The sequence below is a fragment of the Alosa alosa genome, chromosome 24 (assembly GCF_017589495.1).
Source record: "Alosa alosa isolate M-15738 ecotype Scorff River chromosome 24, AALO_Geno_1.1, whole genome shotgun sequence".
Lineage (NCBI taxonomy): Eukaryota > Metazoa > Chordata > Actinopteri > Clupeiformes > Clupeidae > Alosa > Alosa alosa.
Window position 1 is genome coordinate 10,128,269 of NC_063212.1, and position 14,720 is coordinate 10,142,988.

At 39.1% G+C, this 14,720-nt stretch overlaps 1 protein-coding gene across 1 annotated transcript in view; it reads left to right on the forward strand.

The window, feature by feature from the left end:
* The first annotated feature begins 3,251 nt into the window (after window positions 1-3,251).
* znf638 (zinc finger protein 638) overlaps window positions 3,252-14,720 on the forward strand; it is a 40,996-nt gene continuing 29,527 nt past the window's right edge. The window contains 1 exon segment of the mRNA XM_048235730.1: window positions 3,252-3,621. Coding sequence (XP_048091687.1) covers window positions 3,512-3,621 — 110 coding nt within the window. The 5' untranslated portion in view covers window positions 3,252-3,511.

Here is a 14,720-nt window from a genome sequence, read left to right on the forward strand (position 1 = left end):
TTCAAAACAAATCACATATTTCAGAATTATTTGTCATTACCAATAACCTACACACAATGTATTAGTGGACAATGATTAACCTTATAATATGGATAGCCTAGGCCTACAGATAAAGTGTGTTAGGAAACAGTCCTATCAACTGATCAATTTATTTAACTCTGAAAATAACTTGGTGATTCATGGTGAACCTGGAATAAAGAGGTCAAAGGTATCATGATACACCATCACACTCTCACACACACATTTATGTGGGGCCGTGGCCTACTGGTTAGCACTTCGAACCTGTAACCGGTTGCCGGTTCGAACCCCGACCAGTAGGAAGCGGCTGAAGTGCCTTGAGCAAGGCATCTAACCCCTCACTGCTCCCCGAGCGCCGCTGTTGTAGCAGGCAGCTCACTGCGCCAGGATTAGTGCGTGCTTCACCTCACTGTGTGTTCACTGTGTGCTGAGTGTGTTTCATTAAAGCGATGGTTCGGAGTAATTTCACCCTAGGGTCCTTTGCACCATGACTCCGAGCCAAACACCCTCCCAGAACCTGTTTTCCCTTGGTCAAACCCTGGTCGAGTAGCGCTGTCAGAAACTAATGAGTTTCTGCAGTCGTAATGGTACCAACTTTTATCTCGTAAATTACCCCACTAATAATGCCCTGAATGGTACGAAACTTCTACAGTAGTACAACTATGTTATTTACTCATAAAACGAGGCATTGAAGTTTGTAAATACACCAGGAGTTTATTAAAAAACACTTGCCTGATGGATGCTACTATACGCTGCGTCGACGTTACTTCTGTCATTTGGGAAAAGCCCGTAAAAGTCCTAGCAGGAAGCATGCATACGGATCTAGATCCAGGAATGCACTAATATTTTGTTCATAGTACCAGTTTGCAACAATTATTAGTTAACACTAAGTTGTAAACACTTCGGAAAGAAAATATTAAAAACTGGATATATAAAAAAAAATCGCTTCCTGCCAGGACTTTTACTGGCTTTACAGGTAATTTACGAGATAAAAGTTGGTACCATTAGGACTGCAGAAACTCAATAGTTTCTGACAGCGCTACTCGACCAGGGTTCGACCAAGGGAAAACAGGTTCTGGGAGGGTGTTTGGCTCGGGGTCATGTTGCAAAGGACCCTAGGGTGAAATTACTCCGAACCATCACTTTAATTCATGGATTTGGATAAATGCAGAGACCAAATTTCCCTCACGGGATCAAAAGAGTATATATACTTATATATATATATATAGCCTATCACATAGGCTATACAGCGCCCTGCACATTTATTGGCACCCCTGGTAAAGAAGATTAAAAAAGTTATACAATTTCATCATTCAACATTGCTTTGTTTTAGGACAAATTTGCTTAACTGGCAGACAAATTTGCTTGTATCCAGGATGAGACATCTTAAAATAAGTAAAACTCTTCTTAAATGTTTTTATAAGAATGCACTAGGTAAGTCTCTTTATACTGAAAACAATACCAACTAGATTTTTTGATATAAGGTTTATGTCACTTTGGTTGGATTTTATTACATAAGCAGTTTTTTATATTCCAAATGCTGCCATTCCCCCTATAATCCCATAATGTTCTCTCTCTCTCTCTCTCTCTCTCTCTCTCTCTCTCTCTCTCACTTTCTCAAATTCAAATTCAAGTTGCTTAATTAGCATAACTGTATGGAAACAGTGTTGCCAAAGCTATTGTTACATACAACATAACATACAAGAACATAAGACAAAAAAAAAAAAAAGTGTGGGGTGGACATAAAATATCTAAAATTAACAGCAGTAAAGAACAAGAGTAATAATAGTGTGATGTGATGTGATTTGTGTGTGTGTGTGTGTGCTACTGGAGGCAGCAGAGGGCCCTTCACCAATAAGTATGGCCATTTTTTCATCATTGTGAAAATCTTGAAAGTGTGGGATAACTATTTGGATTTTGGAAAGTGCTCCTCTGTCTCAACCATCTCTGCCTGACAATGACCACATATTCTTTGTTCTTTTGGCAGCCAGGTTTTCCTGTGCCTGCCTGTTTCTATTGCTAGATTGTGGTCACTGAGCCTGTATTTGGTCAGGACTGACCTCTGTTTCATATCTCTGACAGAGATGAGATACTTTGACAATTCATATTCTCTTTTTAGGATCAGATAGGAATTCATTCTACTTTGGTTGGCAATTTGGTTTGTCCAATGATCTAAATATTCTTCTTTTGCTTGATTCATGATTTTGTTGTCTGTTGTTTGTCCCTCTCTCTCTCTCTCTCTCTCTCTCTCTCTCATAATTTTTAAGTCACTACACAAACACTACAATAGACAATTGTATTTAATATTTCACCATGTGTATAATTACAAATCACTCTGTACAAAGGACACATTTATCTCAGGGGATGCAGAAGAGTGGGGAATTTGACATTATGTTTGGGGCGGGGGGTGTCCCACTGAATCCTCTGCTGACAGCTGGGCATGTTCTGTGGATGGGGAAACATTCCGATGTTGATTAGAGGAGTTTACACAGACTGTCCTGGGTACTGCACAGGCGGAAAAGATTGGCTTATATCCTCAGACTAAATGCCTCTGCCTTACCATCTTCTGAACTTGTCTTCCATTGGATACTCCAAATCTATAAAATAGGGAGAGAGGACTACTCTGACTGCCTGTTTTAAATAGGGTGAATAATTGGAACATGTCATAATAGATTATGTTCATGGTAACTGGAGTAAAGAGGCTTGGATTCACCCAGTTAAGTACAGACAATTTGATCTGAGCAATGGAGTGATAGAATAGCTTTAAAAAGAGAGAGAGGGGGGGGGTGAGGGGAGACAGGAGATCTTTGCAGGGAAAGAGAGAAGAATACTGTTCTATTGCTCTGTCACATTTCCTTGTTGGATGTCTCTCTCTCTCCATCTCCCTGGCCCTTCCCTCTGCACTCCCTCGGGGCAACCCTACCTCTCCCTGTGGAGAGTCACATGGCCTGGTGGCATTCCCTACGGACCCACCAGCTGCCCTCATCGGGTAACAAGTGCTGCAGCAAACAAAAATTCCAATTGTACTTCCAGGATCAACTTTGATCGCTCTCTTTAGTTGAGCCTTTAGAGCCACAGATTTCTTCGTAAGGTGGTCCAAGAAGATCCTGTGGAAATATATTTTTGTTTTTAGCATATGGACTTAAAGGGCATGATATCTTTTCTGAATTGTGTGAGTACATATTCATCTTGTGGAATACACGTATTCTCAGGAACTGTTTTTATTTTTCAAACACTCTTGTGAGTTCTCTGTTCTGGCATTGAGATTCCACCACCTCCCTTCCTCCGACACCACAGCGTCGATAGCCTAGTGACTAGACCCTAGTCTGTTGGGAGTTCTTCAGTAAGGTCAATTTTTTCTATTTGTGAGAACTTTTTCCTCTTGTTTTACTTAGCTCAGCTAAAGAAACCATCCTCAGAGACTAGGGGGCAGTAAGTACTGCTGGGGTGCGTTCTCTTCCCTCGTGCACCCCTTCCACACAGGACTGGAGAGATGCTGAAGAGCAAAAACAAACAGAGCGCTCAGAATGGCGTAGTGTCTGTCGTTACTAACACTGGCCCCAACAGCTGCTTTCTGACGGCCAAACCTCATGTAGCTACTCGGTAAGTTGTAGGAAAACGTGGGGCCTGGGGTCTATAGATGTCAGCAGTGTGAGATTTATGGGTCACTGCACGGTATGATGTCTGAACAGCGACGCAGTGAATGAATATGTGTTTTTGTCTCTGTATGTCTATGTCTCCATGACAAACTAATGTATGGATGTGTTTGTACACCACCTGTATTGCCTGTGTCTCACATCTATGTTGTCTCCTGTGCCCATCATCCATCATTGTATGTCTTGTGTTGTGTTACCCCTTCATTGCCATTATACATTTGTTATATTTTGATGTCCCATCCTGGCGTCTTGGTGATGGAAAATGCTATTTGTGTAATTTTCTTTTCTGTGAAGTTTGCAAGATCCTTACAGTGGGTTCTGGTGGCATTTGTGTTGATAGCTATGACCATTATTCTGTAATTCACTTAACTGGTGACAGATTAATTTGCATTTGCACTCACAGTCTACACTCTGGGTCAGTAAATAGGTGTCCATTTTATACTACCAGTAACCCCTCACCCCCCCATATGTTACTTGTTTACACAACATATGTAATTTCTGAGATATTGAACTTTGTATTGAGTGCCATAATTTAATTACCAAGTGCAAAATGCACTCTTAGTACTGTGGCTTTGTGTCATTACACATTGGGACATTGCGCTGTTCCACCTGTTAGTGCCTGCGTGATTGAGAGCCCGGAGGTCGGCTCTGAAAGGCTTAGTGTCTGAGTGGTGCTTCATGAGATGATGGAGACATATGGGAGTCAAATGACTGAAATCAGAGTCAGTAAGCCTTCACACTTTCTTTCTCTAAGCTGGTTAGGCAGTACAATGTGGTAAAATTAGTTGGTTTATTTATGAGAGGATGAGCAAGGACAATACGACAAACACATTTAAGTATTTGATCATGGCTGCCTATTCTAATGTGTGAGTGTGTGTGTGTGTGTGTGTGTGTGTGTGTGTGTGTGTGTGTGTGTGTGTGTGTGTGTGTGTGTGTGTGTGTGTGTGTGTGTGTGTTGAATCTTTGCATTTGTGAACTGGAAAACCAATCGGTTGTTTGTTTCCAATAAAAAGCCAATCTGAATTAGTTACGTTAAAAACTATCACAGAGTAGTCTTGCAAGAGTCATGTGGGTGTGGGGAAAAATACAAATATTTGTGTCATTTAACCATACTGATTAAAATGGTTTAAGTGGTAATGTTGTGCATGCATGTTGCACATGATTTAGTGTCTGTCCTTGTCCCCATGATTGACAATATCACAACATTGGAATATATTCCTTCTCATAAACCACACCTGTTCGCAACTTGTACTTCAATAAACTGATCAGAAATGTTTACAGACATATTCCAGATATATGAAATCTGAAGATCATATACCGTCACAGGGGTAAAAATATGATTAGCCACCAGAGTCCTTTTGATAGCCCTCTGCCTTGAGCTGGCATCGTTCCTCGATCACATGAGGAGAGGAGAGGATAGTTTGCTCTCTGTGACATACCCTCACGCTCCTCAAAGAATCTATCCGTCACCCTTCTCCATTTACAGACAAATGCCTGAAGAAAAAATGCACATGAGGAAAAAATACGAACGGTTCACAAACTACACTGACCATTCTCTAGTTTTGAAGTGTGAAAAAATAGTCTGCATTAGTCATTGTAAGACTCTGTTGGTGCCTCTTGTACATTTCTGGTTGTAAAGAAACACTTTGTTCCATGGCTTTTTTGTTGGGTATTAGGTGGTGTGAGCTTCTGTAAAAGGCCATCATTGTTCCAGCATCCCACAAGCCCAAGGCTCTATGAAAGACAAAGACTGACTGCCTCTCAGCCTCGTCTGAGACCATTCTGGAGATTGTGATGCAATTGGACAATTAGTTGACAATTGGATGAAGGCCAGTGTCAGTGGCACCTCAGCCATCCAAATCTAAATGCGCACAGACTTTAAGCCGCTTGCTGTCTTTTTATGGCACACCCCTTTAGTGACTTGATAAAAGCACATCCCTTTAATAGTGACTTGATAAAAGAGACATACAGAATTATAATACACTGGGATTCCATCCAGTTAAGGTTTGTGGTGCTTGTCCTGACATGAATTTGAGATGGCCATTTCCCCATGCAAATCTCACTGAAGCACTTGTAAGTGATTGCTGTTATTATGTGATCAGTAACCTCACACGGTTCTTGAGCACCATACTAGTGTGGAGGGCAACTTAAACCCCAAACACACAGACAGGGTGTTTTAATAGAGGTGTTGATCTGGGTAATCGGAAGGCTGCCAGTGTTGCTTCATTTCCTCTGATCCCGTCAGTGGACATAAAGCTCTAATGGTGATCCCCCTCAGCTCAGCAGGAGGAAACTTTGTGCCCACTTGTTTTTTCTGTGGTGTCGTCAAACCCCGGCTTATAGAGTAATTAAATGCTGACAGAGCATATGTTATAATGTCATTCCTGTGTCACTAAGAGTTAATGGATTCATATTACTGATCTAGTTTAGGCATTTAAATAAGCATGATACACAGCTTGTATCAGCAAGGAATGTGTATGTCATTGAGATAAAAGCTTCAATATTTTTCTTTTGACATTTACATCTTATTTCCATTCTGCCCAAGCAGAGTCTGTGGTGGTAGTCATGAACTCTGTGAAGGCCATAGGTCTAGTTGACTTTTGGCAGAAGTGAGTGCCGAATTTTCAAGTCGTCCGTGCTCTCTGCTCTTCTTACTGCCCGTTACGTTCAAGATAGGGTGGTCAGCTGATGCTTGTCTGTGTCTTAATATAGAGCATGTTTAAATCAGTCGATTATGAGGCTCTGATGTCAACTAAGCTATCTTTGATCTGTCCAAATTTGGGTTTGGATCCGCAGGGCCCTCTTCACTCTGCCTATTTGAACTCTATGATTTGTTTTTGTCAATAAAATGAATTTGACACTTTTTATCTAGATACAAGAGATCAGCGTTCCAAATACCTGTGAACCCATGTTATGGTTTTATATCAAGTCAAAGGTTAGCTTAGTTTGTCACCACACTGGCTGTGAGTGAGAAAACAGTTTTGGGTGTCAGGGCACCAGCAGCCAGTGTGGAGACTGGCCAGACCAACGCTTTGCCTGTAGTGATCCCAGAGGGATTTATACTGTGGCAGAATTTAGAGGTGCTAATTGATGGAATCTCACAGGACCCCGCAAATTTCTATTCTGTCGTCTCACTCAAAGACGCACAGACACACTACACACACACACACACACACACACACACACATAGGCTGAGTAATCAATGGAGCCGTAATGATGCATTTCAGGAGGTTATTGTAATCTTCCTCGCAGCCCCCAATCTCCAGCTTATTGATAGTGTTTATGTGTGTCCCCTTGCGGACAATATCACATCACAGAAACAAAGTGACCTCTACAGGAACAAGTTCTAAAATTGGGCTCCAGATTTACGATTGCATGTCCATGTTTGTTTATGTGTGTGTGTGTGTGTGTGTGTGTGTGTGTGTGTGTGTGTGTGTGTGTGTGTAAGCGAGTGTAAACAAATGCTTGTGTACATATTTTGGATATCCCTCTCTAATGTTAGCCTCCTGCAACATTCAAAACACTAATATTTTCTTGGTATTAATAGGATATATTGCAAACATTCCATAGTTGAGTTGATCTAAACTTTGCTGACACGACATCTTGCTTGATTACTTACAGTAATGCTTCAGCCCTTGTAAATAAGAATAATGGATCTAATTCTGATACCAAGTATAACAGTACAGTAAACATATTTACCACACTATAAGAACTATAATGAAATTCGAAATGGTCCATTTATGATCCTTGTATCTTGCATGGTTAAGAATATTTAGGTTATGTCCCTGTCTTCAGCAGCTGTGCAATAAGAAAAAGCCTGAGTGAAAAAAAGACAGGGCTAATGCAATAACCAATTAAGGAATTCAGCCCCAACTATGAAAGCAATTTAATCATTATCATCAATCATTAATTATATATTATACATTGTGCAAGCAAGGACTGACGACTTCTGACATTTGTTGGCCGCAAATAGGAGAGAAGTGTCACTTTCCAATCATTCAAACAGCCTATTATGAAAATAGCACAACACATCTCAGAAATGTCTCCTACTGCGTTATTCTTTTCGACAGCACTATAAGAGCACATGAGAGGATAAAATTGGGTCAGATCAAGTGGGATAGTGGAGGACACAATCTCTGTATTAATTTAGTGTTGGGGTTGTTTTGTTGGGGTTAATTTATTTGGAGTTAAAATAAATTAAATATACATAGTATGTATACACTGCAAAAAATAAAATCTAACCAGGTGTTATTAATCTCAAACAATCTATTTGGGATTGTTTTTAGTATGAAGAGACCTAGAACTCTCTCGAAAGATCATTTTGACTTAATTTAGTAAGACTTTGACTTATTTTAAGTGATATCAAGACAAATTTACTTAACGCACTGGCAGACAAATTAGCTTGTTTTCAGGATGAGACGTCTTAAAAAGAGTCAAACTCTTCTTAAATTAAGTCAAATTATTTTATGAGAAAGCACTAGGTAAGTGTTTTTATACTGAAAAAAATATGAACTAGACTTTATTAGATATGAACTGAAATATGAACTAGACTTTATTAGATAAGCAGTTTTTGCAGTGTGTGTGTATATATATATATATATATATAAATCCTATAAATCCAATAAAATCTTCTTAAAGCAGCACTGGGTCAGCCTAACTTGAAGTTACCTTACATCACCTGAGGCCACTTACTTTTTCAAATGCATTTATTTTGGGGTACGGCTTTGCATGCTAACTCTTGACAGTGATGGATATACTTGTAAAACCTCAGGACATTTCATGTGACAGGCATCAGTAATGGTATGAGAAGCAGTATGCTCATGTAGAAAGGAAATGCTGTTAACTCTTTATGTAATGTACATTCAGACACACTGATGTATTTAAAGTGTGTTGTGTCATCACCACTGAACACAAAACACATTGGAGTCGACAGCATTCAGCAAATTAAATATAGATTAAAGATTAAATACATACTCATAAATTTGTATGGACTCTCAGTTCAACTATAGGCACACTGGATTGCACATTATGCCTTTATATATTATACATAAACATATATTTTACATACATTGTTTATATACATATATTTTTTTGTTTAGTGCCAACGCGTTGGACCATGATTTTTTTCTGCTTGTAGAAGGAGCTCAACTGAGACGGTCTGATATCATGACATCTAAGGACAGTGTTACAGGGAAACGGCTCACCAGCAGAATTTTGAGACGCTCGTGGTGGGGGGCTGGGCAGGGCTCCTGTGTGGTGGGACAGTGTGTAAGGCACGGACAAATTTAAGGGCCCTAAAATAGAAGACGAGAAGGTGCTGAGAGGAGCAGGCTACTGGCGACAGGGTGACAAAACCATATCTCAACACAGGGCACTTTTCATCCGAGGACAGAAGCTAAAACAAATAGCTTGACAAAACATACATGCTCGGATTATGTATCGTGGTCACCCATCATTTTGTGATAACTGAGTCATATGCTATAGTGCTTATGAGGTTTACCACATAGTAATATAATATACAGATATTTCTTTCTCTAACCAGTAGCTTACTATTTAAGCAGATTCCCTATATAAGCATATTTAGTAGGGCTGTCAAAATAACTGATTAATTTTGATGAATTAATTTGAGAAAAAATAACTGATTAAAAAAAATAGCGCAGATTAATTGATTCCGTATGACCTTTGACCCCGAGCCGTTCTAGTCAGTAATCATTAGTCTCTTAAATGAGAGAGAAGAAAATGTGCTGCCTAGATCATTGATTGGAACATTTACTTTTAAAAAACGGCCTGATGGTGTTGATAAAAATAAAGTGTTGATTAAAATAAAGTCCTCTGCAATGTATGCAGCAAGGAATTTGCATATCACCGGAGTTCGTCAACTCTAAAGTTGCACATCAATGCAAAGATATAGTGTTCACATTGAGGGGAGTGTTCATTTATTTTCATTGTGTCCCCTAGGTCATATCTGTGGCCTGAAATGCCTTGTATGCCTTCTTCACGAAGCACTTTTGACTTTATTTCCTCAGCATATTAGGTTATATCATAGATTGTTATGGTCATTATTTGAAGAATGAAAATAATAATAAAAAAGTTTTTGAACTTCAATGTCACTAATGCTGATTATTCATTTGAATGATTCATTTGAATTTAAATATTTAAAATACTTTTACAGCAAAAATTATATATGCGATTAATTTAGATGAATTAATCACAGAGTACGTAATTATTTCGATTAAATGTTTTAATCGATTGACAGCCCTAATATTTAGACATACATGGATGAATATAAATGTATTGATTGAAATTTGTCTCCAGTCAGGCAGTGATTATGAGTTCAGTAAGATGGTGTGGCAGGTCTGCCCTGATTTCTTTGAACTCTTTAGGGATAGTGAACTTACTATCTAGGGATAGATAGTAAGTTCACTATCCGGGATAGTGAACTTACATGCCGGTCAGACACTTAATACATTCTGATCCTTTCTCCATCTCTTTTCCTTTGTGTTCCTTCACATTGTGAGAGAAAGGAAGAGGTCACAAAATTCCCACCGTGACCCGTTGGGTGCTCCATACAGTATTATGTTCTCCTTAACCCTTAAAGGAGTACCGTCACACCGGTGTGATGGGAATGTTGAGAAATGAACGTTCTAAAGAATATCTGGGTTCATTGAATTCAACATAGAATTTTAGAACCTTCAATTGTTGCGGAACTTAGAATGTTCAAAAACCTACACCTTTAAGGGTTAAGTAAGCAAGTGAGGCATTCAAAACAAGGCTTTGGCCTGGTGTCAATTTATGTCAGAATTTAAAAAAAAACCCTCTTGCGCCAACCATTGTCTTTTTCACAACACATCCTTTTCATGCAACAATTAACAGTATTTATTACAGTATACATTTTTTAAGCTTTCACTCATTGCCTCCCATTTTTGTCTGTTGTCACCTGATCTGACTGCACTGTATAACACAGCAATAGGTGTGATGTCTTAATAGCCCCGAGTATTCCTAATGGTAAAGGGAAATCTTGATTTAACGCAACTTTTCCATCTGATTAGCTTGTAGTGTTGACAAGACTGCGATGATCACAATTTGCTTTAGGGTTCAGGTCCCCATGTATTTATTTATTTATTTTAAGTATATTTTATTGGGCTTTTATGTGACAGGATAGTGGAGAGTGACAGGAAGTGATGGGAGAGAGAGTCGGGGTGGGATCCGGAAAGGACCACAGGACGGGAATTGAACCCGGGTCGCCGGCATACGGTGCAGGTGCCCCAGCCAGTTGCGCCACAGCTGGGGGGTCCTCATGTATTAACATTATATCTGATTATATATCTGATGATTCTAATTGGCCATTTGTCAGACAGATGAAGTAACATTAGGAAACATGATCCTGCTAATTGATAACTGATGAGCACCTGCTATGTGTGAAGGACTGAATGCTGTTAGTAAAAAGAGGAGTTGGTAAATGAAAGTTAGTGTGCAAGATTAATCGGTGGGCATGGTGAAGCAGTGGTCATGTCTCCTGACAATCAGTTGGGTTTGATTCCCAAACGCGCCATGGTGAGTCTGTGTTGATTTGGATAAAAGTGTCCAAATATACAGTCAACTTTAACTTTTATACATTTTATAAATCCTCCTAATATGAATAACCCCTCACAGAATCTCAGAACTTTCTTGTCTAAAAGACTGAACTAATTGGGTTTGATGGGTACAGAATATAAAGGACTTTTTTTCTTTCTTTCCCAATTCATTACTTTGTCTAGTCTCTCTCTCTCTCTCCTCTTCAAAGTAATCTATCAGTGAGCCAGTCTGTGGTCATCAACCGTATCTGTCAACAATTGTCAGTAGTTTACTGCAGTTGTTTCTCATAGTGATTACAGCCTTGCACTATGCAGACTTGGAAATAAGAGCTATGTGGATTTGGCTGCGGTGAAAGACTTAAGAACTGAAAAGTCCAAAAAGGACCTTACTTATCATGATGTGGAACTAAGAGATGCACCTACACCCAGCAGCACATATAAGGTACCCATTTGTAAGAGTCCCTTTGTTCCCCAAATAGTAAAACATTGACATGTTTGTATATCAAATTAAAATATCAACCTGTTTTGGTGATTCATTTGTTTATTCAGTGTGACACAGACACAATATAATTACCAAGACTTTTCCATGGTTTACAGTCGAAAAATCAAACGTGTACTGTATAATAGATAGATAGATCTACTTACTGACTCTACAATCCATATTCAAATCCCACATCATTTTAGGAGGCATTCCGGCATCAAATGTATTCCAAAACATCAATCATATTTAGAGCACTAAAAATAGTGCCCATTGCGTGTTTTTTTCTTTCAAATTTCCTCTGAATATGTGTCTACACTATATGAGTTTTGTAGTCACGACGGTGGTAATGGCAAACCTTATGAACGCAGTAGGTGGTTGATTGATCAAGCTTGTTAACGCCACTGTATTTCAGCAACTACATCTGCGCTTGTGGTTGGCAGACAACCAACACTCAGGACGTGTGAGCCATTAATACAACACACGCACACGCACACACACACGCACACACACACACACACAGAAACACACACTGAAAAAGAGAGAGACTGAGAGAGGGGCATGACCCTCTCTAGGTTTATTTATCACATTTGGCATTGGTCAACCTGTGTTGGCTCCAGCAACAGAGGAAATAAACAGGTGTGGCTGTCCTCGGGGAAAGAGGATATCACTAGTGGACTTGGGGGTCTAGGCCAGAATGGCATTAGAACAAGAAAATGGATGCAGTGCCCGGCTCCCCTATGTGCCCTCTAGGATGTGTTTTTCCAAATAGGCTACTGTGATGACAGCCTTGGGGTGCTGACAAATACTCGATGAACATTTTAATTTACCAAATGATGAACATTTTAATTTACCAAATGATAAACATTTTAATTTACCAAATGATGAACATTTTAATTTACCTCTCAAACCCTACATTCATACAATATCAAAACTTTGCAGTGTTTTTGGGTGGATGAAGTTAAGTGGAAGGGCTAATATCAAGCTAGCGTTTTGATGTAATATCCCCTGGACTGTACCTGTTTTTTTGTTTTATAATGTTCCCTTATTTAGGTTATGTTAGATTATCTTAGGGTAGTAAACTATTTGAGTAAAAGGCAAAGTAGGCTAAATTGTTGCAATGAAACAATTAAGTTTAAAATACTCATTCCCAACATTAATCTTTCCAATCCATTTTTTATGGATTATGGATTATTATCCAAGTTTACAGTTTAAGACACACCATATCAGAATGCTCAGATGCCAGAGCAAGCTTAACACAGTCTGAGCTGCAACAGGGAGGCTACACTGGGTCCGCAACTGATGCGTTCGCGGAGCGTAAAAACAGAAGACCTGTATGCTCCTTTAGGAGGTGATAAACCTAAATGAGTAGCCTAAGAATATTAGTATTATAGCCTAAAATGAATGTACACAGAGGGCAAAGGACAAAGTTGTATTCTCTGCAGAGAAGGTTTGTCTGAACACAACAACTGTTTGTGGTCAGAGAAACGTTTGTCTGTCTGTCAGTTCTTTATTTTCCATAACTCAGGTTTTTCTGTTAATGACTATTAATAACCACAGTCTGCCATCTGAAAATATAGCAGTTATAGACAGTTACTGGGGTTGTGACCCCAACTTCACAGGTATACTTGGTTAACAAGAAGACTAAGCAAAACCAGACAGCATTAGGTTACCTGAAGATAGAAAAGTGTCCATTACAAAACCCAAAAACGCTTTGTAAGGCGGATTGATGTCACATCCCTGATTGGCAGAGGTGGAAAGTAACGAAATACATTTACTCACGTTACTGTATTGAGTAGTTTTTCTGTGTATTTTGTATTTTTTAAGTAGTTTATAAAATCGGTATTTTAAATTTTACTCGATTACTTTTTTTGAGTGAAGTATTGGCCGGCTACATCAAAAATCCCATCCGTTACTTGAGTAAAAAAAAAAGTTAAGACTAACGAAAACAGAAAGGGAGAGAAAAAAAAATCGTGCCCTAAACCACTAGCCTAGTGATAATGATCAGCATGTAAACTACAACAGGACATGAATCAAGCTGACGCCATGCAGTCTTTCTGAAAGTGATGGAGATGGAGCTGGATCACAAGATGCATCAGATTAGCCTAACCTATGAAAGTGTATTAGTGTTAATTTCACAGGCGAGACTAGAGAAAAAAAATGTTCGTCAACAACCTTTTTTTCCATGACTAAGACGAGACGATGACAAGACTGCACTAATGTCCTGAAACACTGACTAAGACTATCTTAAGATGCATTATTGTTGACCTAAAAAGACGACTACTAAAATGTTTTGCATGAAATAAAAACTAAGATAAAATCTCTCTTCATTTTTTCGTCTAAAAAATGAGAAGCCAGAATAGCTGTTACGTTTTCAAAATATTCGAATGAGTTCATGGTTCATGCGCAGCAGCTTTCCTGTAGGCTAGTCCACGTGCTGTTGCTGCAACTAGACATTCTCTGCTGCAACCCTGTACCTAAACTACATGGAACAAGAACACCGGAGATTTCTGCCAGAGTTAGCAAGCTAACTACCTAGGCATTAGGCCACAATGCTACATACCCAGAAGCTGAAGCTTCTCTCATACATATACAGATTAACATCCCCAGAATGTCCATACGAAAATTTTCAGCAAGTAATGTCAACTATTTAACTAGTTACACTGATGATGCAAAGTTTGCTAGCAAGTAAGCTAATATGGAAAGTTAAGCTAGCAAGTTAGTTAAGATAGAGAGTTTGTGTTGCATTTGGCATATTGCCATCTAAGCGTGGCGGGAGTAAACATTCATACTTGAGTCTAAGACAGTGTTTCTCAAACTTTTTTCAGATGAAGGACCACTTAACTAATCAATAAAAAGAAACGCACGGACTACCTAGCTAAAAAACAATTAAAAATAGACCTAGCAGTATATTAGCCTACACAATACTCACTGAACCACCTTGCTTATTGTCTTTGCACTTTGCTTAATTGTGTCAGAGGATTCATATGATTT